General features: G+C 34.7%; 3 protein-coding genes across 3 annotated transcripts; 2 read left to right on the top strand and 1 right to left on the bottom strand.

The window, feature by feature from the left end:
- The first annotated feature begins 2,749 nt into the window (after window positions 1-2,749).
- On the top strand, window positions 2,750-5,503 carry LOC130646235 (GPN-loop GTPase 2-like). The gene is made up of 5 exons (XM_057452409.1): window positions 2,750-3,270; window positions 3,379-3,535; window positions 4,121-4,281; window positions 4,545-4,681; window positions 5,061-5,503. Exons 1-5 carry the CDS (start codon window positions 2,854-2,856, stop codon window positions 5,110-5,112), a joined length of 924 nt encoding a protein of 307 aa, XP_057308392.1. The 5' UTR covers window positions 2,750-2,853; the 3' UTR covers window positions 5,113-5,503.
- Window positions 5,504-6,318: 815 nt separating this feature from the next.
- On the top strand, window positions 6,319-8,631 carry LOC130646145 (uncharacterized). Its single transcript, XM_057452286.1, has 4 exons — window positions 6,319-6,460; window positions 6,552-6,647; window positions 6,797-7,592; window positions 7,674-8,631. Exons 1-4 carry the CDS (start codon window positions 6,319-6,321, stop codon window positions 7,675-7,677), a joined length of 1,038 nt encoding a protein of 345 aa, XP_057308269.1. The 3' UTR covers window positions 7,678-8,631.
- Window positions 8,632-9,058: 427 nt separating this feature from the next.
- LOC130646234 (E3 ubiquitin-protein ligase TRIM71-like) lies at window positions 9,059-27,789 on the bottom strand. The gene is made up of 7 exons (XM_057452408.1): window positions 27,658-27,789; window positions 14,772-15,185; window positions 13,300-13,463; window positions 12,173-12,384; window positions 11,466-11,701; window positions 10,681-10,809; window positions 9,059-10,399 (listed from the first exon to the last, which is right to left on the bottom strand). The coding sequence occupies exons 1-7, from the start codon at window positions 27,764-27,766 to the stop codon at window positions 10,209-10,211; spliced, it is 1,455 nt and encodes a 484-aa protein (XP_057308391.1). The 5' UTR covers window positions 27,767-27,789; the 3' UTR covers window positions 9,059-10,208.

Genomic DNA, 27,789 nt, shown 5'->3' with positions numbered 1-27,789 from the left:
CAAATAAACCAGCTCTATGTATTGGCTTGTGCTTCAAAACATTCCATGACAAAATCTAGATTTTTATTGTATTATAGCTTTTACTTCCAAAACGAAAATATTACTTTTATTGCATCAACAAATCATTTTTTCTTTCACTATATGCTTGTCATTCTCATTTTGCGACACAAGAAATTGTGTCCAGATTTTTGAAAAACCATGCGGGCAAAAATCTTTGAAGAGCCGCATTTTTAAAAAGTCGATATTTTGCAGAATATGATCAAAAATTTTTACACCGATAAAACGAGCCAATCAGATAAAAGTTTACTTCAAACATTTGTCCATCTACTATACGTATATATACGTAGTTGGCAGTTTAGGGTCGGATCGATTCTACGTATATATATACGTAGTTGGCAGTTTAGCGATGGATCGCTCCTACGTATATACACGTAGTTGGCAGTGAGACTATGGGCTGCTACTACGTATATATACGTAGTTGGCAGTCAACGTGTTAAAGTTTATATATTATGTTGAAATGCACTCACAATGATGTTTTATTTTGCAGAGAAAAATTATGCTGAGACTTTTTTCTTTCACCATGTGAAAAGTTCAAAGAAAATGCCAATCACAGCTTGCCTGGCCAGCCATTATATTGGCGTTCATAAGCCAGTCACCACGACATATTCAGGCCAAAAAAACGTAATCGGATCATGCGTACATAATCCGGCCATCCTGTTTATAAAGAGGTTGTTTACGCAATCTGGGCGAAACATCCCAAGTTCCCTGGCAGATGGGATCTTTCCCCAATCAGATAACCCTATACACCGTATTAGGGTGAATCAACTGATCAAGTAAGTGGACGACGCCTGGCTTGGGTGTTACTTACCTGAATCGAGTGAGAATTTTCTTGCTTAAAATTGCATTTCAAAAGGGCAAGCCTCGGGGCCAAAAGGGCAATATAATTTTTGTTTACATGAAATCATAAACTATTTATGCACTGATTCAACGTTAAAAATAATTTACAAAGTGGTTTTGACGTAATTAATGACATTTGATTTGCATCAATAATATGGTGCATATTTTTGTTTACATATAGTCTGTTTAGTTTATATAGTATGTTTAGGCTCTGAAACTTCCTGTTAAATGTTTTATAAAACACTTAAACAGGAAGTTTTAGAGCTTTCCCCCCACTAAACTAACTCAAACCACACGGCTCTAAATCTAGAGATGTGTGGGTTCATTTAGTGTAGTAGGAAGCAAGTATATATAGGTAGCTCCACGGTGGCTTTCACCCAGATAGTATTTACTAATGTGTTGATTTCCGGGGCAGCTAACGCCCCAATAGCCACAGAATGATCACATTTTTATATGGTCATTGTATGACATACATCCTGTATTAACTGCTAGTTGCTGAAATATACATCATTTAATTTCATAGCTAGTTTTTTAAAGAAAAAAGTGTGCATGTATTATCATATCTGACTCAAAGTATATCATATCTTCAGTAGCTAGTTCAGCTATTTCAATCTGGCTAGGTCAGAACTAAGTGTCTCAAGACTTTTGGTTTGTTTATACATATAAAATAAAGTCTATTGTTTTGACATTGTACAACATATATATATCTTGTTAATCATTACCTTATCTTTCCATTTACCCTTTAGGATCTTAAAAAAGCATGTTATACATTTATATATAAGCTAATTCTTGTTTAGAGAAACTTCACTGATCAAACACATGAAATTTCAAACTTCAGTTAAATAATGGCAAATGAAAAAAAAAGTGATGGCACATTGGGACCAAGAGAGATTGGTGTTTTGAAGACTCTGATGAAATTTACTTTGGCTATGTTATTAGTTCCTATTTTCTCTTATTTCGTTTTGAAGTCGTATGTAATAGAAGGAATACTGGGTTTCGAAAATGGTGCTATTGGATCAGCTATTGTTACTGTTGTTATTGTTCACATTATTATTGGTTTGTATATATGGACAGCTATAGTGGAAGAACGAAATGATCCAAGTAAAGTTGCTATGAAAACAGATTAGCTCAATGAAATAATTGTTTTTTTATTAGAACTTCTTACATTTTAACTTATACACGAAAAATCAATGTATTATGCCATTTTCAAAGAGGTGAAAAATAGATTGTAGTTTTTACAATTGTATTTTTTATATATTTCTTTTATTTTTTATTCTTTGGATAAAATAAAAACCATATTTGAAGAAATCTTGCAATACATTGCATGTAGAATATCCAGTGATGGGCAAAGTTACAAAAAGTCTTCATTTGTCTTCAATTCTACATGCACTGCTGCAGCTAAGTTTTTACATGTGTTTTTACATAAATTAGTCTTCAGCAAAAAAATTAAATCATTGACATCTATATGCAAGGTAATGGCGTTGTTTTGGTATTTATTTTCTTTTGAATTGTTTGTATAATACAGCCAAACCTGTTTATGATGGTGAAAGAAGAAAAAAGGTTAAATCTTGCATCGTTGGCTGTGTTGAGCAATACACTTCAAAAAATTCTAGTGCAGTTAACCATAAATCAATAACAAGTAGAACAACTGTTTCAACATTTAAGTTAGGCTTTATCGAAAGTTTAAAGTTGATTACAAAAAATTAAATATGATGTTCTAATGCCTTTATAACAACATCATAATAAAGGTATTTTGTGGCATAAATTAAAACTTTGTTGCTATCTTTTATTCCTGCATTTGTAGTGTTTTCTTTATGTATCCCTATAACGTTTTTATATACTAGTAAATCTGTAAAAAATTCATGTTTAGCTTACTGCTTTCTTACCATAGGAACAAGTAGCAAGGGAATGCATAGTACTCGTTTGAATGATATAATTTGTGGCGAATGTTAAAGAATGAATCAAAACACAGCAAAAGTGACTTTTGGTCAAGTTATTTTAGGCCCACCTGGATCAGGAAAAACCACATACTGCTGTGCTATTAAGGAATTTTTGACGGCCATGGGAAGAAAAGTTGTTATTGTTAATCTGGACCCAGCCAATGACAATTTACCGTTTCCTCCAGACTATGATATTTCTACGTTAATTACGTTATCTGATACAATGGATATGTTGAAATTAGGACCCAATGGAGGGTTGATATACTGTATGGAATTTTTAGAGAAAAATTTTGATATAATGGAGAAAAAACTACTGGAGTTTCAGGAAGGCGGTTATTATGTTGTGTTTGATTGTCCTGGTCAAGTTGAACTTTATACACACCATAACTCGGTCTCAAACATTTTCAAAAGATTGGAAAAAATAAATTTCAGGGTAAAATTTTATTTTGTAAATTTACGGTTTAGGGAAAAAGAATATCACATGTGACAGAGGTCTTAATGTTTTTTTTGTATTTATTGCACTAAACATTTCCTGTTTCAGTTAGTTGCTGTCCATTTGGTAGATTCGCATTATTGCAATGATGCATCCAAATTTATCTCTGTTTTGCTGACGTCATTGTCCACCATGTTGCAGATAGCTTTGCCACAGGTTAATGTCTTGTCCAAAATTGATTTAATCGAGAAGTATGGAAAATTAGGTGAGAACTTTTTTGTATGGTGTACTACTCCCTCAGTCTACATGATCGTCTCTATATTTTCCTTCAAGACATAAAAAAATGTTAATTTTCGCAATTTTTTATCCAGACTGTTATTTCGCAGTTTTTATTTTCAAAAATATAAAATAAAATCCAAAATTTGAAACTACACCCTTTGATCCCTTAAAATCCCATTTCAGTTTCTGTTTAATTTAATATACTTCATCCATTCCAAAATAAACGTCTTTAAACAGGCAATACAAATAATGGAAATGGCTGTTTGACTGCCAAAACCATTCTATTGAAATCTTCGATTCCTTCACTTTAGTTTGATTCTCAATCTGTATCTGAATGAAGGTTAGCATTTTTGAGGTCTAAGTTTATAGTACGGACGAAAAGAATTAAATTTACACACGATTGCCTAAGACAATTGATTTTTTCCGAAATTTACGGAAATCGCAACATATTCGGTACATACAAAAGAATTCCATGGTTTTAAATGTAAATAAAATTCTCTTTACATAATGGTTGGTGTTTTCATTTGCGAAGATTTAAACAATAGAATATTTTGTTCATTCAACCTTTTAGCATTCAACTTGGACTATTTTACTGACGTTTTGGACTTGTCGTATCTTTTGGATGAGATGAAGGATGATCCTTTTCTAAAGCAATTTTCCAAACTAAACGCCACACTGGTTGATATCATTAAAGATTACAGCTTAGTCTCTTTTTCAACACTTCACATCGAGGTAAGTTGCATTGATCGGGTATCATAAGTATAATCGAAGCTTTTAAATAAAAATTACTTTTACGTTCGCTAAGCAGTTTATTATCAACCAACAGTTCAGGTCTAGACAACGTCGGAGAAAATTTTATGTAAAAAAAAATGTGGAAATCGTATAGTATTACATGAAGTTAAAAAATAATTTCTATTTAATTCATTTTTCACGTTCCAAAGAATGGCGATGTATGTACGGTTTCTTTAAAATGAGAATTTTTTTTTGTCTTTCAGAACAAAGAGAGTATCTTAAAATTGATGAAAGTTGTCGACAAAGCTAATGGATATATTTATGGTGGATTGTCAGAAGATGGAAGCAATGTAATGGAACTGATGTCAACAGCAGTTGGAGCTGATTTTACCTTTGACACGTATCTATTTCATTTAATATAAGATTACATTAGACCTTCGTCAACATCCTTTAGAAAAATCTTAAAATTAAATACCCCCGGAAAACTTAGAAGGGTTTTTATTTCTAAATTTCGTTTATGGAAAAAATTATGGTTTCTTTTTTTAGATCTAATTAAAGAGGGTTGATATGTCTGGTAAAAAACTTCCTCTTTTACCAGAGTTTAAAAAAATTGCCGGTTAAAACTTTACTCGCTTTCTCCGACGAAGTTTTCCTGATAAACTAATTTTGAAGATAACATTGTTCTGGGCTTTGAGCCGCACGGACTCGTTGACAGTCTGATATTTGCCAAGATAATAAAAAGCTTATTAATTTTTTTTTTTTCTTTAACAAGACCTTAGGCAATCTGTACAAGAAAAGTATATGTCTTCTACTTTGATGGAGGAAGGATGACACTATACACGACCAAGCAACAGTTGCAATCATGGATGGTGATGCTGAAATAGTAACCAATTTTTAATAGTAACCAATGTTTAACATTTCATTCTCAACATTTGAGAATAGCGTTTGGTCAGCAGTTATAAACTCTAAACAAGAACATTACGAAATGATACAGAAAAGTATTGTAAAAAAATTGAGTATGAGATGGAACACTTTTTCATCCAACCTACTGCGCTGAACTAGCAGTTGCATTGGCGCCATCAGAAGAAAGAAGTGGTTTTAATGCCAAACAAGAGGAAAAAAATTGTATTTTAAAAATTAACAAAAGAACACCTTGTTTTCTTGTGTATTTGTTGTGCACGTTTTTAGCTCTTGAACAGAACCGAATCTGAAGTTAACATAAGTTACCATGATCTTTCTTTCCCTTTTGACGCAAAAATCCGACAAATTGCCTCATGTTTTGCATTGTGCCATCTCCCCAATTTCTCTCACATGATTTGAGTTAATGTGGCGCTATGATAACATTTACTCGCCCAATTTAAATCGCCGCCAAGGGAAATCGCACCCCAGTCTCCTACACAAAGTGCAAGAGTTATAACCACTAACCTGCGCACCACACCATGTTAGACAATGAACAAAATCATTTCCATAACCTTTAAAAGTAGGATTTTTTTTGGATGGTATAGCCAGTTCGCGATATCGTTATGGCAGTCCCAGTTCATGAATTTCTTAACCTTATTATGTTAACAAAGCAGTAACCGACAGAAGTGTTATCCACCGCGTTTTATAAAAACTAGCTGTTAATTATGGAATCCACGCCAAGTGTTAAAGTCTTTAAACAAAATGTTTAATTCTAAAATCAGCACTCGTCTTCTTGCGGTTTTATTCTATTTCCATTCCCGTGACATAAAATTGCAGAAGCAGCGTAGCCATTTTGAAATCAAAGATTAAATCCTAGTGAGATTACTATCTTAAACGTAAATGTTATAAACTTGAAAGGCGGTTGCACCTGTGAAAATTCACGGGTTTGCCCGTTTTTTTATTCCTCCTAACTTAGTCCCCTTGCTTTTTTGTGCATCTCCAACACGATTATAAAATTGCCAGATAGACAACGGGTAATAGATATCATGCGTCACAATAACGATATCGTCATATCCGACACGGTTATTCTTGGAGCTGTATGCAAGTCACCTGACTTACTGTTTGACTATATCGAAGATGAATGCCTTTAAAAAGGAATTCCATTTGGATAAAAGATTACAAGAGAGTGGTAATATGCGCATTGCCAGACTATATTCAATCAAACCATTCTCGACACCAGAGATCTTTGAGGAGGCTTATGTAAAGGAGCTACGGGGACGTGAATGCAATCTAACGTCAATAATTTGTTGACGTCACAAAGTTATTTGACGTCATATATACTTAACTAACATTTTGCTTTCTGCAAATAGAAATCATGTTGCACTTCGCAGAACTGAAGGCGAAAATGGAAATTGAGAAGGAAACTGTTGGTTTGTCTCAACGCAGTCAACAGTATCTGGCAAATGGTAATTATTAAATACTATCTTTTATTGTGTAATTCTGATTAATGTTGAGTTTTTCACCAACAAAAATGCTACTGTAACTAACTTTCTTGTTTGTGCGACTTTAAAACATCTGAAGACAATATTTTTGACACTTTGGTTTCAATTTTTAGTTTCCTCTGAAAAGTGTGCATTGGCAAAAAGAAGCATCTTTAAATCTTTGAGATTAAGAAAGAAAATTGTCGATAACGATGTTGAAACCCCAGTTGAACTGAAAGAAAAGAGAAAATTTTCATCCATCTTGAAGTTCTTTCGCCGAACATCAATGAAAAGAAGAAAGGCTGAAGAATTTTCACCCGTTGTACAAGCTGAAAAAAGCCATGGAAATTACATCACACTTAAACAAAAAAAGAAAGGCTGCTTCAAGATTTTTGGTGTCTTCATGCGATTGAAGAAAAGAACTCGCGAGACTGGATACGAAGAAGGCGAAAACAAAGAAGAACAACAGGATGCTTCGCTTTCTGATGATGGATTTCCCTCCGTGGTGGAGGAATTTGATGACTCAGAAGAAGTTAAACAGTGCGAAAGGACAGAGAAGGAGAGCGTTAAAGTTACCATGGAAAAGATTACAAAAGAACCAGATGATGATTTCGAGCTGAGTGACGATGACGATGAAGATCCTGGAGAATGTTTGGACTTTCTACGCTGGTGCAATGAAATTCCACTGACTATTGGCAAAGCTGATATTCCGTTCGTGTCTGTTTCATGCACACCGTGGTGGAGAGACGACAGTGTTGTCTTTGGATTGCAGCCTAAACTTGCAAATGAGCTTCAAGGTTATTACAAAGATGATGATGTTGTTTCGTTTGATGATGAAGTTGACGAGGAGTTAGAAAAGATCTTTGCATGTGACATGAATAAGCTTCAAATTGAAAGATTGGTGGATGGAGGGCTGAATTTGATGAGCTGGTGGGTAACAGACTTTTATTTTATTGATTTATTTCATTTTTTGGAGTTGCTTTTTAAAGTTTAAATCTTTTTTTATTTTAGCTGAATGCAACTCATCGAATTCATCACATAAAAAACAAAATCGTATATTTATTTATTTATTTTTCAACCCTGGGTACACAGCATACACAAACTCATACATTTGATTGGTTCATGATTGGGTGATAGTAGACAAATATCTGGTGGAAAGTTGGACGGAAGGAAAACGTACCGAGAAAAGTTTGGTTTGTTTGTTCGAAAGTTTCTCGAAGATGCAATACAATGAAAACTGTTGAATCAGTCGTTGAGTTCGATTTCAATCTGTTATCGATTTGCAGTTAGATTTGATATTTCAAATTCGATACACTTCAGTTAATGCCCTATGACGTATTTCTTCATCGATAGCTCAGATGGTAGAGCAGGACAGTTAACAAGTCTATGCGTGGGTTCGAATCCCACTCGAAGTAGTAATACATCTTTTATGAAGCTGAAGAACTTTTGATAAACAATGACAAAACAAATCTTTGTGTTATGTTTCCTTGGAAACAAGAAAAAGAAAACCAAACAAAAATGTCTCCTTATTTATTTATTATGGTTTGAGCAACTGATTTTTAGCTGGGTGGCTCACCCTCGTGCCAAGGGTTCCTTGGTTCTTGAACCGCTATAAAATTCATCGAAAAAGCAAGATCTTCTGAGAGTAGGGTTGAGGGTGGCTACAAACTGTCGTTAAAACGAGGTTGCGTTTTGTCTGATTTAAAACGGAATAGTCATGAATTTTCAAAACACAAAGAAGATTGACACATCGCGTTAAATGTTTGGAAACATTAACAGTAAGATGGGATTAAAATTTGTACTGGGAGGTGGGATTTCCGCTGTTCGTCAAATAACCATAGAACTCCGAAAAAATGTTTTAATTTTGCCCCGTAAAGGAAGAAAACAAGGGAAAGAAGGTTCACAAATTGTTTCTCAGATGTTCTTATTTACATAATTTAGATGTCCAAAGAAAGGAGGAGTGCATTATCTTCTAGTTTGGACACATATTCACTTAACTAATGCACCACAAATATTAGCAAGGTTATGATAGCCTAATTGTTGGGAGTGGTGGGCTCGACAACATCAAATTTCGGTACATTTTGCTACCCGTTTGAATTTGTAATCATGTTCTCATATTAAATAAAATTTGGAAAACCCGCCCACTGCCTCTTATTAGAACCACCCACCCTCCCCAATTAAATTAACCAAATTAAAAAAAATTTTGATTGAACTGGAAAATGAGAAATGAAGTCTTCAAAAACATCACAGGGAAATACAAGAAATAAATAAACATTCTAACAGAGGTCAAAAAAAATTTAAATAAGAAACTTTCAAATTAGAAACCCTCATCCTCCTCAAGGAGACCCTTCCCACCGACAATTAGGTTACCAAAGACAACTTCATAGCACATGGTGCACGGTAAATAATTTGTTTGAAATAGACAAGCAACGATACTGTGAAATACAAAAATATGTTTATTTCTAAAAATATAAATACTAAAAACACACTTGGTAAAAAATGGTAAAATGAGTTTAAAAAATAAATAATTTAAAATATGTAAAATTAAAAAAAGTTCTGATCACGTGTATTAGTAAAAATAAGATTTAAAAATAAACTAGAACGATGACCTCGCCCCTTGTATCTGACCCCCTTAATCTCACGGAATATTAGTGTGAGTTATATAGAACTTATTTGCATACTCATTAGATATGTTCTTCCTTCAAATTAAAATGAACCTCCTTAAGATGCTTTATACTTAGTTTTGTCTAGAACTTGGCTAGAAGTTCTATAATTTCACCTTCATTTAAAAACAAATGCATTTTCATTGATTACATTACATAATACATCAATTAAGCACCGCCCTACCCCTGTCCCTTCACAAATTAATAAATTTTTCCCAAAATATATTTCCCAGGGTTCTCTCGACTTTTTCTAGATTTGAACAAAGAAAATAGGCAGCATTTTCTCAAAGCAGTCACAATTTCGATTTCAGATGCTGGAGTATTGATGTAACATGCCAATTACCTATTATACATTGCGCATTTTTATTATCAAATTAGCTGATTCAATACATTAAGCCTAAAGTCTAATTCAATCTTTTAGCACGTCGATTCAATGCGCACGCAACAAAATTTTGCGCCCGCTGGTTGGTCAAATCGAAATAAATTTGAATTGACTTAGGTTTATGCATTTCGACCAATGAATTTGCTTGAATCGCCGCCATTTAAATTTGAGAGTGCATTTCTGTTTCCAGTGAACATTTTGCCGCTTGAACGCACGAAGACGTCTTGCTTTGCGATGGATTTGGAAATTCCTAATTATCCATAGGAAACAAGAAAATTTAATCATTGCATAAGAAAAAATAATTTAAAATAAAACAAACTGAAAGTGTTATAAAAATATCACAAGACTTAGGCAGGTTAGTCATTTTCAAATCGCCTGACTTCCTTGAATTAAATTGTTTATTAAAACAACAATACCGTCTAAGCCCTATTCAATTTTATATAACAAAATTCTCTGACTGAAATTTTCCATTTTTCGGTCTGCTATGCGTCTTGCGAAAATTTAATCCTCCAGTTCTCTCGTTTTCACCAATCGAATACACAACGGAAAGCAAGGTGGACTTTCGCCGATAATGTTGATAGCTGCTACCTGAAACTGCACTAGGTTTTTATCCACAAGTGAAGAATGAGACGAGGGTACTACATAATTCTTTTGGCTTACTTTCTGTATTTGCAAAAATGTGTCGTTTTCTCCTGAAACCAGAATATGAAAATATGACTATAATAGAAAAATATCGAAGTCTCTGTTTTATTTTAATGAAATAAAAAGTCAAACAATAAAAGTTTGAATTCCACGTAGGAAGCCTAATTTTCAAAAATCACGCAGCTACAGATTTTCATTTGGTTTATTTTGGTAAAGTTCTGATTCAAAAATCGACTGAAAAATTTATTAACATATAAACGAGCGAAATAAACATTAACATAGAAACGATATTTTCCTGGACAAGCAGAAATCATAAAGATTGTGTCCTCACCCACACTGGCGTACACAGCATATAAAGTTGGCAAGTAAGTGTATTTTAAATTCTTCGGTAAATCCCACGATAACAAAACATCACTATCTTCGTTGAGGGTGCATTTAAAATTGGATGGCGGTGGTGGAACTGCAAAAAAAACGAGTTCTTAATAACATTTTTATCCATATCAATTATTTTGGCAGGAAGTGCATTTTCTCTTTGCATTGCATTTCTTGAGTATAATAAATGACATCCCTACCACAATGTTTCCTTCCAGAAAATTTTAATTTTTTAAGTCTCTTAGTGACCTGATTTTAGGAGTACTGAGGATTTATTAAGCAGTCAATAGTTGAAGAGGGTGTTAATAATATAGTGGTGTTCTAATAGAATAGATAGGGTTAGTTTTGTTAATTTTTTCTATTTAAATTATGCTACTCAGGAGGTTAGGTTATTAAAACATGCATACTTGTGTTTCTTATGATGTTTAAAATATTTATTGAAATATACATTTTCTTTCACTTCCCAATTTTACTAAACATTTCTTTCCGATCTGAATAATTAGGGTTAGGTTGAAGTGAAGGTTTTTATCAGGGTTTTCTTACATGCGGGTGTTAAATTGAAATAGGTGGTAAAATATCTGAAATATGATGCCCCCTCCCTCCCTCCCACAATTATGTTGCTGAAAGTACATAATCCTGAAAAGCACCATAACATCTTTGATTAGAAAAGACAGAGACAAGACTTTTTTGAAATGTATGAATGTTTTGCTCGTTTAACCAAACAAAGCAGACACACATGCTTACCTCTTACCAAATACGCGCATAATTTGATCGATGTTAACATGCTTTCGTGATTGGGAAACTGTACAAACATATCTGAATTTTCCACAGGACAGCACTTCTCCATGACTTTGCACACCTGCAAGATTTCACCTTCCAACTTCTTTTTGTGAGCAAACATTTCAAAATATTCCAATTCACATGCTTCTCCACACTTTTCACTAATAATCATACCAGCATTGGCTACTTCAATCATGTGACTAAAAACAATTCCGAAATTATTTATATAATAGCCACATAACAATTTTTCTTGCGCAAAAATTTAGAGTTTACCTTCAAAATACTAATTTTCAAGAGTATCTAATTTGCGAGTAAAAAATCGTGAAATTGGTAAAATTAACGTCTAAATTTGTCCTGTGTCCCTGTGAGTCGTCCTGTGCAAGGAAATTTGCAGGGATTTTTTTGTCAACATTTATAGTAACGAAACCCTCGATGTAAAGAGTGATTCCCAACAACAAATAAAACTGAGATCTTTCTTTCTTTTCTTTGGCATCTATTTTTCCAAACCGACGATAACTTTAGGACAAATTTTCACAATTTGCCGAGAATTCGTTAAATTTGCGAAACCTACATTACACTTTTGTAATAATTTAACCCAAATCTTCTAACAAGACAGCTGACTAAGACTCATACTTTGGAGACTCCCGGTCAATTAGAGGGTTCCTTTGTACCTGCACTGTTTACGAAGTCTGTCCAACTTAAAATCATGAATTGTTGTAACTTCTTTCATCAATTCTTTTTCAGCATCATCGACAACAGCTCGAAGTTCTCGAAAACATCTTCTTATATTTTCGTTACTCGTAACTGTATTCTTCTTCAAAGCTTCCATTATCTTCTGAACATCCTGTCTGATTTTACTATAATTTTCAATATACTCATCCAACTATACAAAAACAGAAGAAAAGAATAACATATTAATAAAAGACAAAAAAAGGAAGATAAAAAATGACTAGTTCCATACCACTAATTTCTGTGATAATTTTCGCTCAGAGGAGCTTCGAAAATACATATTACACGAAACAGACATCGAACATTAGGGTGAGCAAGAATTTAAGGCGAGCAAAATCAAAACATTTTTTTTAATCAAAACTTGATAATACAGGTGATTATTTGCAAGTTTGTGTATTTTAAGGGAAGATATTTGACCAAAAAGAAAATTCAGCGGATCTGGAAGTTTTTGACAAAAATCCGCCACATTTTTGTGGTAGAGCGGTCTTGGGTTGGGTCATGTCAAGATTATAAAAGCGTCAATCGATCCTTTCTGCTTAACATTCAGCATGAGAATAGGATTGATGTTTCAGGCAGATGTCTAGTTGAGCGGTTTTTGTTCTTGCACGCTTTTCATAGCCCAAACGCTAGTTTTAAATGCACTAGGACCCCCTTCGCAGGACGCTTACTTATATCAATACCATTAGGAAATGAATGTGCTGCTTATCCCGGCTGTTAATTAATATAAAAAACTAATACTGTTGCCCGAATGATAAAAGAAATTCCGTTGTTTCGTTATCCACCAAATCAGATTCTCACCAAACTTACTTAACACTAATAATTTCTTCCATTAAGTTAGAAGTTGCGCATAAATAAACAACACTAAAAACTGAAGAGGCGCGAAAATTATTTAGGTTAGGATATGTTCGTTATGTTTGTCTTTCAGCGTTACTTAATGATGCGTCATGAAGCAAAATATTTATCATTTCATAAAATTAGCGTTTGTTCTGATGATTAATATTCTTTTAATTACTTAAAATATTATCTTTCTAAGGCTTCGAACCAGTAAAATTTAGAAGCAACAGCATACCTCTTGTTGCATATCAAGTATGTGAGCTCTTTCGATTTCCTCATTCGTTTGAATAAAGTTACAGTCGTGGAATTTATGGGTCATAGTTGATTTACATCGACTGCAACATCGAACTTGTTCTACCTGACAAAACAACATCAATTCCTGTCCGTGTTGTTCACACACTAAAATTATATAGAATGGACCAAAATTAATACTTAACCTGGTGACATTTAGTCGTCGTAAGTAAATGTTTTTTGTTACTTTTGCTTATTTCTTACAGAACTGAAATTGACAATTTTTCTAATCCAGTTGCTATAAACATGGGGGCATAAAAGAAAAGAGGATTTTATACTTCTATGCTATAAAGGAATTGCTTATAGAAATGTGACAAGATAATATGTGGTGGTATATAGCCATGTAGGTTTCAGTATGCTGGTGTCAGCAGCAGGGATGACTCTACTAAGCAATGTTCATAGTCAAGCAATCTGATAGCGAGGATTAAAATTTGGAAAAAACGGCATAATATATAAGCAAACGATAAGCAGAAAGAAGGTGAAAAAAGCTTGGAATAAAGAATATAATATATGAAAAATTAACTTTAACAAATAATTAATCCTAAAGTTCAGCTGGCTATACATACACATGTGCACACGTAGTAAATTACTTTACGAAGTCACCTGGTAAATACAAGGTTTTTTAGAAAGGTTAGCTTTTTTTCCTTGTAAACAAAGCTAGACTGTGGCATGGTATCCCACTTGTGCCTACTATTTTGTTCCGTTTAAAGGGGGAATTCCAGAGAAATTCCCCTGTGGTGGTTGTTGTAGTAACATGAATTGTCTTGTGAAGAAATTTGTAAACATTTCAAACTGTTCATTGATATAAACAGCTGAGTTTTTGAGGTTTTGAAAAAATTTGCGTAATTAATTCCATGCAGAATTCCATGGTGAATAGAAAAGGTACTGGAAACAAGGTTGGTTGTAAAATCATTAAAGAGGAGACAGAGCAAGCTTTATGACTTTCTCTTATCATGTCACTCAATCCAACGCCGACTCTAAAAAATTGATGAGGGCCATATCAACATCTGTCCTGCTCAGCACAAAATAGCCCAAATGTTAACGATTGTGATGAGGGCGACTCTTCCGAATACGAATTTGAAAAAATTAGTCCACTCAAAAGATATCGTAAGTCGTCATCAGTGCAATTACATTTACGCTAAATATGGTGCATATGGCGTCCGCCAAAATTAATACACGCTAATTTGCAAAATTCAATTCACACAAAAACCTCAGGGTCCACTTGGCAAAATTAATCCGTCCAATTGTTTTTTTATTGTTTGGTTTTATATAAAACACCAGTTATCAAATCGCTAATTCCGCCCACAGAAGTCTATGCTTATTCCACCCACAAAAGTCCACCCTAACACCGCCTGTCCAAGGTACAATAAAGCACAAACAAATGTAGAAAAGTAAAAAGGTAGGAAAAAAACCTACCCGAGTTCATTGAAAGCTGTCTTCTCAACTGTCGCTTCTCGTCAAAAGGGGACACACTTTTCATGGAGCTGCTTTCTTTTCTTGAAGTACTTCTTATTAACTTCATGTCATCGAACGAATTTGCCAAACGAATAACGTGATCTTGATTTTCCACTTTCAAATGCATTTTGTCACTACAAGAACCACAGTAAACATCTCGGCAATCACTGCAATGCAGCGTTGCAGATTTTGGTGGATACGTCAACTTTTTACAGTGTTTACACTGTTCATAAGTTTTCGAGCCTTCAATTATTCCAAGAACATTATAATCTTTTGGCAGATAATCCACACCTTGCGAGGGTATGGTCGTAATTGTCAAACATGATGGACATTCAATAGCCAAACCTTGCAGTTGCTTTAATTTCTCAATGCATTCTAAACACATAAAGCACATGTTGATTTTTAAGGAATCTAAATAACCCCCCTGAAAATAATACAGGGAAACAATATTGTTTATAAAACATTGAAATGATCTGAAATAAATTTTTTGCTTAAACTAGCAAGACAATTACCTACCTTGTATTTGACCATAGGTCACTAACAATGTCTGACATAATAAATTGTTATTCAAATATAAAAATCTGTTAAAATTTTCATAAGAAAATTCAAAAAGGCTTTAATTTTTAATAAATCTAGACCTAGACCATTCAGTTGTCGAATAGACAAAATATCAAAAACAATTTGATAGGATTTTTTAATGTAATAAGCATGATTTTTTTGGTTAGATAGATAGATGTGCATATTTTACATGGCTAGCCTCATAAATATCGAGGGATATACCCTGTCTATTTTTTCCAGGAAGGGCCATGGCTTAGATGGAGTCCTAGAGTATTTAATGCTCATTTTGAGCTACGCAGACCAAATCAGGACCCGCGGCCCACACAGTGTGCCATCTCCCCAATTTCTTTTACATGGCTTGGGTTAACGCGAGGCTATGGTAACATTTACTCGCCCATGTTGAATCACCGTCAAGAGGAATCGAAACCCAGTCTCCCGCACAGAGCAGGAGAGCTATAACCACTAATCTAATTATTAAAAGCAAGTTAGTGAAAATAAGTTATTATCTGTCATTGTAGAGAAGAAAAATAAAAAAGAGAGGATTTTTTTGAATTTTTTTTATAATTTTGTTTTTTTGTTTTTGATCATGTTAATTGCAGTTCCCAGTGCGTTGCTAGCTGCTGGGATAACCTTGAAAATATTTTAACACTTCACAGGGATAATCTTTAGAACATGTATAAAGAAAATATTATTAAAAATATATGTACATAGAGGTCCAATGGGGCATTCAGCACTCTGGTAACATGTAGTTTGATCACCTATGGCCTAGCTAGTGGGTTCAATACAATCAACTACGAATCAAAAGGGTAACGGTTAATATTCATGTAAATATATATTGAAAATGTCAAACTGGATAGGTGAAAACATAATTTACATCACTACATATACCTTGATGTACCCTTAGAACAGCACCTCGTTTTTTCTAATACACGATGCCATGCATTAATTAACATATCGCACCCAATCAGTCATTGTCAATGGAATGGAATCATGTCCTGTTGCTATTATTTCAGACGTACCCCAAGGTAGTATGCTTGGACCAACATCATTCTCCTTGGAGATATAGACTCAAATGTCAGTGACAGTATTGTTGACACAAGGCATCGACTCTCTCAGGGACATGGGCAAGTTGCAAAAGTGACCTTCAGAAAATTTATGAATGGGCAGAAGATGCAAACATGAAATTTAATGATCTAAAGTTTGAGGTCATGCGTTATGGCACGAACGACACCCTGAAAAATTGCACATTGTATCTTTCCCCCTCTGGATCCATCATCACAGAGCATGAGGAACTGAAAGATCTTGGTGTCATATTATCCACCAACTGCTCCTTTCATTCCCACATATTGAAAGTAGTAAATGACAGTAAAAACATGATGTCTAGGATTTTAAGAACTTTTTACAACAGAACGAAGGATCACCTTATGACCATGTGAAAATCTCTGGTTCTTACATCTATTAAATTTCTATTCCAGATACCAGATGAACAACAACTGGTAAGATACACCACGTTAAGACAGGCTGATTCAAATTCGATTATTATATATATATTATTATACATATGTACACATTCGTGTAAACTATGTTCAATCCAATGGAGGACTTGCACACAACTGCTAATCCTGAAGACTTTCACAAAAACTAAAGGTAAAGATAACTTCATAAGCCTACAATAAGGTACATAATTATCAAGACTTTAAGTCAAAAACTGATCACCATTTTTTTAAAAAAAATTGCCAACTTGCTTTTGTGCAAGGGGTAAGCTTTAATTTTTTATACATGATTTTTGAAATTGGATTAATTTTCTATTGCAGTAGAGCAAGTTATCATTGCTTTCTAGCACGAATTCTGACTTAGAGGCATTCAGTACTCGTTGTTTCGCAGCAAATAATATATACAAAACGTTCTAAAAAGAAAAGGGAATTATCAGAAATAAAGAATTCATTAAAGACATTCATCACCTACAGTACCGCTTGAATGTTACTTTACATATAAACAAGTTTATATACATTTAACAATTTCATGCTTATATACATCAAGAACCTTCACACATATTTTGTTTCCACATGAACTTAATTCTTTTCAATTTTATTATTGTACATGAACCATCGCAAAAAGATATGACAAAGTCAGTGAAACATGCAAGCTATGTTTAAAAACGGTAACAGTCACTATATATTTTTAAATGAATGGACATCAACTGCTTACAGTGGGCATTTTTTCATCATTATAGCATGAAATACAGTGATTTTACACTTCGTAGGATTGTTTTATTGTCATTAAATATAGGGATTTATAGGCTCCATGGGACACTTTCTCATTATTGTAAAATGAATGTTTGTTATATACAGGTTGATCTCTTAGACATAGCCTCGTTATATACACATTTTAGGTATAGTATTTTCTTTCATGATCCTACAATGTTATAATAACAAAATATAACAATATTTTGAGCTTATTAAAATTTGTGTGTGAGACATAAACTCTTGTTTTGGAACTGGGTATAATTTTGCAACCAAACAAGACCTGAGATTTGTAAAATACAATGCTGACACATAGGCATAAGCAAAAACATCCTCAAGAAAGTCTGCAAAACTCTTAAAGAGCCTTTACATTCTAAGATTTTTTGTAGCCTTTCCATATCCAGAATAGAGGTTCAAAGTCCAACTTTCCCAACCGTAATAAAAAATTAAAGGTGGTTATCCTAATTCTGAAATTGTATATTCAAAACAATCCACTTTCTTTAACACAGGTACCGCATATCATTCGTGTTAATTGAATGCCTAAATTACATGCTTTAATTTTTCTCACCAACTTTCTCTGTTCACTGGCACCACTGCATAGTTTATGATATTCTTAGCATTACGTTTAGGATCTACCATTTTACCAATTTCACTGGTACCGAGAAACTTGTGTACTTTACAAAGCAGAAAGCACAAACATTTCTTTCCCCAAAGATCCTGTTTCTTAATTCACTTTACAAAGTTTTCTTAATATTCACTAAACTTTTGAGCAACAGAAAAAATACATGGTAACGTTTGAAGCAGCCGCACTAACTACATCCAAGACAAGATGACGGCAAGTATTGTAAACCATTTTAATAATGAAATAGGCTTTAAAGATAATTCCAGATTTCACATTGAAATAAACACATCACAGGGTTAAGATGTTAACCACAAAACTATTTTGTTTCTGTTCTGCCCAGGTTATGAACGCTGCCCGGATTATGCACAGCTGCTTACCCCATTTATTAACAGGGCAGAAAATACATAATAAGGGCAACATAATCAGGACAGGCTAGCTTATGTACGACAGTTAAAAATGTTTTTCACTTATAGAACGAACATAATTGGGGCAGGCCGGCTTATGTACAACACTTTTATATTATTTGTCACTTATAGAACAAACATAATCAGGGTTGACTGGCTTTTATATCATTTGTTATTACTTCTGGCAAGCAAATAGCCTTTGTGGTAAAGTTGTTGTTGTTCTCAAATGAAACTAAATTTCGTAAAAACTAAATTTTGGGATTCGCAAGTTTAATAACTTTTAACCAAACTTAATTCCTGCAAAACAGATAATTTAGGTCATCCCCAGAATTCAATTCCCACAAAAAATAAAAATGAGTCAACCACCCATCCCCAAAATCTACTTCCGTGAAATTTAGTTACTTCAAAGTATAATATGTTGAAATGTAGCTGTGTAGAGGAGTTTATATTTAGAATTATGTCGAGATTTTTTTTCGCTATGCTTAGTTTTAAATGGTTTTTATCCTGTAGAGAAAAAAAAGCACGAAATCCATCATTCTGAAACAATAATCTGTCAATGTTTCATTCACAAAACTTCGAAGAAAATGCCAATGGCAGCCTGCCTGGCCAGCCATTATATCAGCGTTTATAATCCGCTCAACACGACATAATAATCGGGGCAAAAAAAATAAAATCAGGCCATGCGTACATAATCCGGCTGTCCTGTTTAGGCCACCCTCAATAATATAATTGGTTAGCGTCACCCGACCGCCTCACTATGAAAGGCGAAAGTCGAGTCGGGGAGTCGATAAATTTGTCAAAAAAAAACCAAACAATCCACAAACAATCTTGGACACACAACAAAATCCACCATTTACCTTTTGCATTGGCATCTTTGCACGTTATTGAGCAAAGTGGTTTCTTTGCTTTGTCTCTTTCCCACTTTGTTTCCAGGGCTCTTGTTTATACAGCGTAAAATGAATAATTATTTGATGTTGACCATGTTTCGAAAAAAAATTATTTATTTTAAAAGATGTGCAGTCGAAAGACATAAGAGAAAAGAATAACTATTTTTGTTTGCGTGTTTCATGGTTCATAATAATGGTTGAAAAAAAAGAATGGTTTAATGTTAACTTGGTCAAAGATGAATACTCGGTATACTTTCATCACAACTCGCATAGTTACAATGGGATTTTTCTGCTTTACACGTTTTTTATAAGAAACCCAAGCATTTGGTTGAGCCTGGATTTCATATTTTAGCCAGAAAAGTTGCATGTCTATACGATTCTAAGTTTTCTTATATCTATAATGTTTGGTTTCTTATAAAAAATGTGTATATTTACAAATTTGTGTTTACAAAAACTCCCTTGCCAAAACTTTCTTTAAGTGCTCGTTAAGCAGTACGTTAAAAGACATGTGGGTGGCGACTGAAAAGGAGCTTCAAGCTGAAAACCAGTACAAGCTAATTAAAATATTTATAAGACACAAACAATAAAGATACTGTATTAGCGCCAGTATGAATGCCACTCCAAGTGGTTAGTGGTAAGGCAGTCCACTTTGTTGTAGTAAAAACCGTGACAATAAAAGAAGTCAGAAACGAGTGTAATGCATTTGGTGTCTTGATGAATAGCGCCAATAAGCGAAAACTTGTAGAAAAAAAGTTGCTAAGAACAAAAAGGAAGAGCTTTGGAATGACATTGCCAACTTATTGCATGGTCATTCACTTCCAAAAGCGAGCTTTAATAATGTTGAGCATTTAATCGACAGTGTAACTAATGCTCTCTGGACCATAGATTGCAATCATGATCACATAAATAAAAAATTTGTGGAGAAGCAATGCAAGGGATTGCCCAGCTACTTTAAGGGCTATACTGCAAGCAATACAAAAATTGGAGGTCACAGAAGAAGGCAAAACCAAATCTGTCTTCTGAGCAAAAAGGGTGATATGGATCTCATTTACATCTTGTCTCTTTTCTGTAGGTCTATTGTTCCGTGATCTGAAACCTTTTTGCTCTTGATTTCTATGAGGACATTTGTTAGCAAAATGTCTTGTTGATTCACATTCATGGCACCTCATGAGTTTCCCATCCTTATCAACAGGATTCGTTCTTGAACGTGTATTCCTTGACAAGCTGTCCTTGGTATCAGCATGAAGATTTCCATAAAAGCATTTCTGTTTCACAGGAAGAGCTCCCAAATGTGCAGCGTCTTCTGCTGTGTTCAGTTCTCCAAATATCTTCATGATTGTGTCCTTCATATTCTTATACTTGAGTTCTGCACAAGTTGTACGAGCCAGTTTTTCATTTTCTTCAGACATATTCGCAGCTGTGAGAAGAAAATATGCCCTGACAGCTTCAGGCAATGCCATATCATATTTGGATATCTTATTGTAGAGCTTCTCAAACATAAAACTCTTTAAAAGCAATAAATGCTCTTGTGCTTTCATCTTTCAAATATATTGAATCTAGCTTAGATATAATCTTGCCCAAACCATCATCTGATCCAACTTCTGCAGGTGTCAGGTCGCGTACTGCCTCCCGTGTCCGACCAGTCAGTGACAGGTATACAGCTGGACCTTGCTTTTTCTTTGGTAGTTCTGTAAACATCTGCCAGATCTCCAAATCGTTCTTCCAACTTCTATAGTCATCATCCTCTTCAAACGCTGGTGGAGCCTTCAATGTTGTTGTTGCCATTGTTCACAAACCACTTCACCAATTGGTTTGCACACATACGTGTCAACAAATAGCCAACAAAAGGAAAAGTTATCTCTCTTACCTCAAGGAACACATCCGGGTTTTGTGCCTTCAATTGCTTTCTTTCAACTCAAATGTCACTCGCACAATGATCATAAATACCAGGCCAGTTGATCTGTACCTTTTAACTCTGCTACCATTGTTAAATGATTCTTACCTTGATGAGGTAACTTGAAGGCTTCACCAGTCTCTAATACTATTGTATTGGTTACTGAAAGATAACAACAGAATTAACACAAATCGCAATATCAACAGGTATCACTAAGGAAATGCTGAGTAAGATTATAGAGGATACGAAATGTACACCTAATCAAGCACTTTTCTGGGCTATTAGTGCCAAGAATTCTTTATCAAACAACAATGGATTTTCACCAAACCAGCTTGTTTTTGGTAAAAACTATGACTATCCCTGCATCCTCACTGATCAGTTACCAGCCATGAATGATACAGTTTCAAGTAAGACTGTGGCCCATAACCTTGCTGTGATGCATGCATCACGAAGAGTATTCATAGCAGCAGAATCTTCTGAAAGAATACGTAGAACATTGCGGCATAATGTCCAGTGTTATAATGATGTGCAGTATGTAACTGGAGATAAAGTCTTTTATAAAGAAAAGACAGAGAAAAATGGCATGGACCAGGCACTGTAATTGGACAAGAAAATAAACAAGTACTTGTCAAGCATGGTGGAAGTTATGTGAGAGTCCACATTTGTCGGTTGCAAAAGGTAAATCAAGTAGTACATTCACAGAAACCATCACAAGACTCTAAAGAGAGCCCAGAAGTAACAACTATGCAGTTGGACAACTGTGTTTCACCAAAAGACAAAATTTTTGACATAGTTGATCTTGAAAGTAATACTACAGAAGTACCAGTAACAGAAGCATCAGTAACTGAGGATGCAGCCATTGATAATTCACAAACCAATGGGACAACAATAGAGGAAAGATCTAATGAAACATCAAATAGTGAAACCGCAGTCAATGAAAAAAAAGGCAATACCTCTATATTTCAAGGAATACCAAAGTTAAAAACCAGAATCACCTATAAGCTAACTCCAGACAGTGAGTGGATTAAAGGATTAGTTCACAGCAGAGCAGGTAAAGTGAGTAGAAAAGGAAAAGAAGGCAGACAATATGGCAGCCGTTTAAATGTGCAAAATGAAGACACAGGTGAAATTAATTGGTTAGATTTCAAAAGATGTGTGAGTGAATGGCAACCAGTTGTTGAAGCCAATGACACTGAAGAAGTATTATTGGCGATAAAACCAACTATTGAAGACGAGGTCTTGCATGCGAAATTTCAAGAATTAACCAACTGTACAACAATGTTTTCTCCACTGTTGAAGACAGAAGTCAATCTACAATATCCACAAGATGGGTAATCACAACAGAAAATATAGAGGGCAACAAAATTGTTAAAGCTCGTTTGGTCATAAGAGGTTTTGAAGAAGAGGAGGTTCAAAATCTGACTAAAGACTCCCCAACGTTTTTAAAAGAAAGTTTGCGAATTGTACTCACAATGTTAGCAACTAACGAATGGGAATGCCACACCTTAGATGTCAAAACAGCATTTCTTTAAGGTAACCCGATTGATAGAGAAGTAATTATAAAGCCCCCAAAGAAAGCAAACGTAATAGGGGTTCTTTGGAAATTGAATAAAGTAATGTATGGCCTTGCTGATGCTTCAAGAGCTTGGTATTTACGAGTAAAGGAACAGTTAATTGGATTTGGGAATGAAAATGTCTTTATTTGATGAGGCTTTATTTTATTGGGTTCAAGATGACTGTTGTCAAGGATTGATCGTAATACATGTTGATGATTTTCTTTGGGGAGGATCAGAAGATTTTCAAGTAAAAGTCATTGCATCCATTAGAAAAATATTTCGGGTTGGGTCAGAGAATTGCAGTAATTTTAAATATGTTGGAGTCAACATACAACAATTCAATAGTTCTTATGAGTATGACCAAAGCAAATATGTGGCAAGCATGGAACAGGTTGAGATTCAAAGCACCAAAAACAAACATCAAGAACTCTCACATGAAGAGCAATCTAAGTTTCGATGTATTTGTGGTCAATTAAATTGGGTATTTTCTCAATCAAAGCCAGATATTTCTTTTGATGTTTGTCAGTTAAGCACAACGTTAAACCGTGCAAATGTTGGTGATGTTATGAGAGCTAATAAATTGGTAAAGAAGTTGAAATTGGATCCTGATATTTGCCTAAAATTTTGGAAGTTGAAACCTCCATTACAATTAATCTTGTACGCTGATGCCTCATTTGGAAATCTATATACATGACGGAAGCTCTCAAAGTGGAATTTTTGTTTTTCTTAAAGGTGTTGAGAACACCATGACACTCATCACATGACAGTCAAAAAAGATTAAGAGAGTTGTGCGTAGCACACTTGCAGCAGAAACCTTAGCACTTGTTAATGGTATTGATGCATGTATCTGGGTGAAAAATGTAATAATGGAAATTGTGAAGACAGATCTAGAAGGTATCTTGTGCTACACAGATAACAAATCTTTGTATGAAGCTGCATATTCAACAAAAGCTTTAGAAGATAAGCGATTAAGAGTTGACATGGCTTCTCTCAGACAGAGCATCAATCAAAAGGAAGTTATATTGAAGTGAATTCCCACCAAACATCAGTTAGCAGATGTGTTAACAGAGCAAGGAGCAATTAGCACACTTCTACTAAATGTGCTACAAAATGGTCATGATGAGTATTAGTGACCAATCAAATGTTTTATTATAAAGTTTTTTTTGAGTATTATTTTTCAGAATTCATTGCTGAAACACCACTTAGCACTTGGCATCACACAACTAAGGACCCAAGAAAGAATAGTCTTCGGTAACTGTTTGATCAAGACTTGTATAGTAGAGGGCATTGGTGAAAAGCCAATTTCTCCCCAGGACCACTATACTAAGCGAGTAGGAGTTGCTATAAATTCCTCCCATAGCAGCATAAACTGAACAACGTGCAGAAAATAAAATAGAGGGAGATTGTTAATCTTCCATTCTAGGCGATTACTAATAAGAATCAATTGGTGGTGGGGTTTACTTGTGTTAAACCAATCTTGCTGGTAAAATCATTGTGTTTATAATAGTGGTATATATTGTGTTGTGAGTAAATCAATTGGGTTTATTTGGTGTTGCGTTATTAGGAAAACTGTGAAGATAACCTACAGGTTAGTCATACACATATTGCGAGTTTAACACAAACAGCACAAATGCCCGTAGCAGTCTCTGTTCCAAGTCTTATAGGTGAGCTTTACGGTTCATTTTAGCTTCATTAGGCATGCCTGATTTTTTTTCTTTTGTTGTTTAAAAAACACCATTCGTGGGCAACAACGATTTTGCAGTTTTGTTTGTTGTTTAATGGCCAGCTGATATGTACATATACTTATTAAAATAACTTTCTTCATAAAGGTCAAATTGCGATTAAAAGAAAAGGGAATGGATGTCCTAATGCCTTCAGGGACAACAGTGCGTTACTAATTTTGCCCACCTTCCAGTAATTGTCAAACAGCAAAGTCATATACTAGTCATTTCGATATTGTGGCTAAGGTGCAACAGAGACAAATAAGCAAAGATCATGAAGATTCACATTACATGAATGCGTATTTTCAGTAAGTTTACTTACTTATGACTAAACAACAAACTGTGCACGGGTCAACGTTTGATATTTACATTTACAGAAGTTCTCATTTATTTCTTAAATCACTTCTTATTTTAGGAATTTGAGAGAATGGGTTGTGGCAAATAAATAGCATTGTAGCATGGTCTTCATGGATGATAAAGCTAAATTCCCAGTGGGTGAGCCTGGGTGTCCAGAAGCTGCCACTAGTCACAACAGAAAAGCGTTAACAAATAAAGATGTTGTGCTGACTGCTTCAGATCACGATTATCACGTGGCAAACATCACCCCATCTGTTGATCTCATCTCTGACATTCCAGATTCTGCAAATGAGTCCTTTTATTCAGGACAAATTTATGTTAGTTTAAAAGATGCAGTTTTTTAGCCGTCAAGTCCAATGCGGCATGTGGTTGAATTGTACCATGTACTAAAGAAACATGATATACTACCACCCTACTTGTGCCTGTTTACTGATGGCGGTCCAGACCACTGCATCAAATTTTTGTAAGTGCAATGTACACTACTTACATTATTTCGGTTGGGAAATTCGACATTCTAAACGTTGGCCGTTGCGCACCGCATCAATCATACATAAATCCAGCAGAGAGATGCATGTCCCTACTCAACAATGGCTTGCAGGGACTTGCACTAGAAAGAGATTATGCTTGAACAGTCGAGTCGTAACCACCATGAAATGTGCAGTATGTGGTAAGGATAGGTGTATCTTTTCCTTGGATAGAAAGTGACAAAATGAAGATGAAAGAAGATTGGAAGATATGATATTTTCGTGCACTTAGAGTGTGGAATATATTACACTGCTACTCATATTAAGTGTTCATCCTTAATTGAATCAGCGTACTATGGATCCAGATCTCTGACAAGCCTTTTTGTGTGCACCGTTGTGTCAAAGAAATTGACCAGGTCTCTTTTCGAAGAAAAACAGAGATGTATGCAACTGTTTATCTGTGTGCATTGAACTGAACTTGAAAGAAGTTTGCAGTGGCATCAAATAAAAAGCACCAGCTAAAAATCACGAAGTTGTTAATGTGGAAAATAACACACCAGAGATTTCAACAAAAGCAGAAACCATCGTCACTCTTCCACTATCAAAAAAAAAATGATGCAATGAAGAAACAAGAAAATCGACATCAAAAGACAGCGATGGTGTTAGAAGCTGTGACAGGGAACAAGCAAGTGGAAAGGAAAACTCTGCAAAGAAAAAGGAGGTTGACGTAAAGAGTGGCACACAAAATGCAGATGATGAAAGTTGTAGCATTTGCAATAGTGAGGATCCACCCAGGTGTAGACAAATTGTGAAGTGGGTTGATTGCGATATATGTAAACTCTGGGCACATTTGGTTTGCGCAGAAAATGGTGAATGGAGAAATGTACGACGAAATAGCTGGTTGTGTAAAGAACATGTTTAACAACTATTCATAAGATTGATATTTGTTTGTATTCTCTTATTCTTACCATATGGACGTTTTGGTTTTGTTGTCTCAATCCATGTATTATTAGATAATTCTCCAATCAAAGCATTGCTCTCCTTTTCAGCCGTCCTTCGAATTACGGTTGTTACGTCCTAATATTATTTCGAAAGGGAACCAAGCTGCGCTACTCAGTGCTATATTTTCCTGCTTTGCATTTGGCCGTCATAAAAAATATGTTGACCGATGGACTCACTTTTGGTAATAAAAATCCGAGTCGGTAAGTGGGAAAAAAACCAGGGAAAAAGAATTTTTTTTCGCCAGAACTAATTTATGCAAAATTGACAAAAACTACTGACAGATTAGTGGCCCCCAGTGGAAACAATCCACTAACTATAGGTTTTTGTGATTTTCTGGGCTAGCCGCTTTAAATATTTATTATTATTATTATTATTATTACAGACAGACAAAAAGTGGTCTACAAATGATGTCGAGTGGCACTATACTGTCTTGGCCCTGGGAACGAATTTGCTTGCTACGATCTGAAAATCACAGGAAAAAATACGCCTGACCGCCGGACCGACTGATATTTGCGGGGTCTTTATAGGATGCGAACACAACATATTTTTTATGGTGGCCTTTATACAGCAATACAAGCGAAAACAATGGGAACGACGTTGATTGATAAAAATGGAACTTGAAACAGAGGCTAAAAATGCAGCTGGCCTAAATTTAAAACAAATAACAAAATATAGCTGAGAAATATAGCTAGTATTTTTGTAATTTTTAGGGAAAAATTTTTATCCGACCTACCAAATCACTTTTGTAATTAGAAATGACGCTAACCAAACCTTTTTTAGACAATGGCGTTATATAAACAGGGCGTTTTCACAATCTTGGCAGAACATCTCAACTGATTCCATTTTAGTGTTTTGAGGGATAGCATACAAAGTTAGCTATGTAGCCAGAGTGGAAATGCCAAATCGTCGCTAGATAATCGCGTAATACGGTATACGCTACATTTCACAAATCTTTTCAAAAATGAAATTTTTAGGCTGAAACAGGCCGCTAACTAGCTATATCGCTTCTCCTTTTGCAACACACTCACACGACAGGACAAGACTTTTTTCCTCTTTCTTTCTCACCAAAGATGTACATAAATTTAAATAATACGAAATAAACCATACATTAGAAAAAATAAATATATATAGAGATGTACCTGTGCAAAATATATGATTACATTGTAACTTTCTTGGAGCTTTTTCCGGCTGTTTTAGCGAATATTTATCGTAGCAAAGCTTACACGCTGTTGACATTCTAGCTGCCATATTTGTTTGGAATATCGAACGAG

The sequence above is a fragment of the Hydractinia symbiolongicarpus genome, chromosome 5, assembly GCF_029227915.1.
Source record: "Hydractinia symbiolongicarpus strain clone_291-10 chromosome 5, HSymV2.1, whole genome shotgun sequence".
In the NCBI taxonomy this organism is placed as follows: domain Eukaryota; kingdom Metazoa; phylum Cnidaria; class Hydrozoa; order Anthoathecata; family Hydractiniidae; genus Hydractinia; species Hydractinia symbiolongicarpus.
This window is presented reverse-complemented; position numbering and strand designations above follow the sequence as displayed.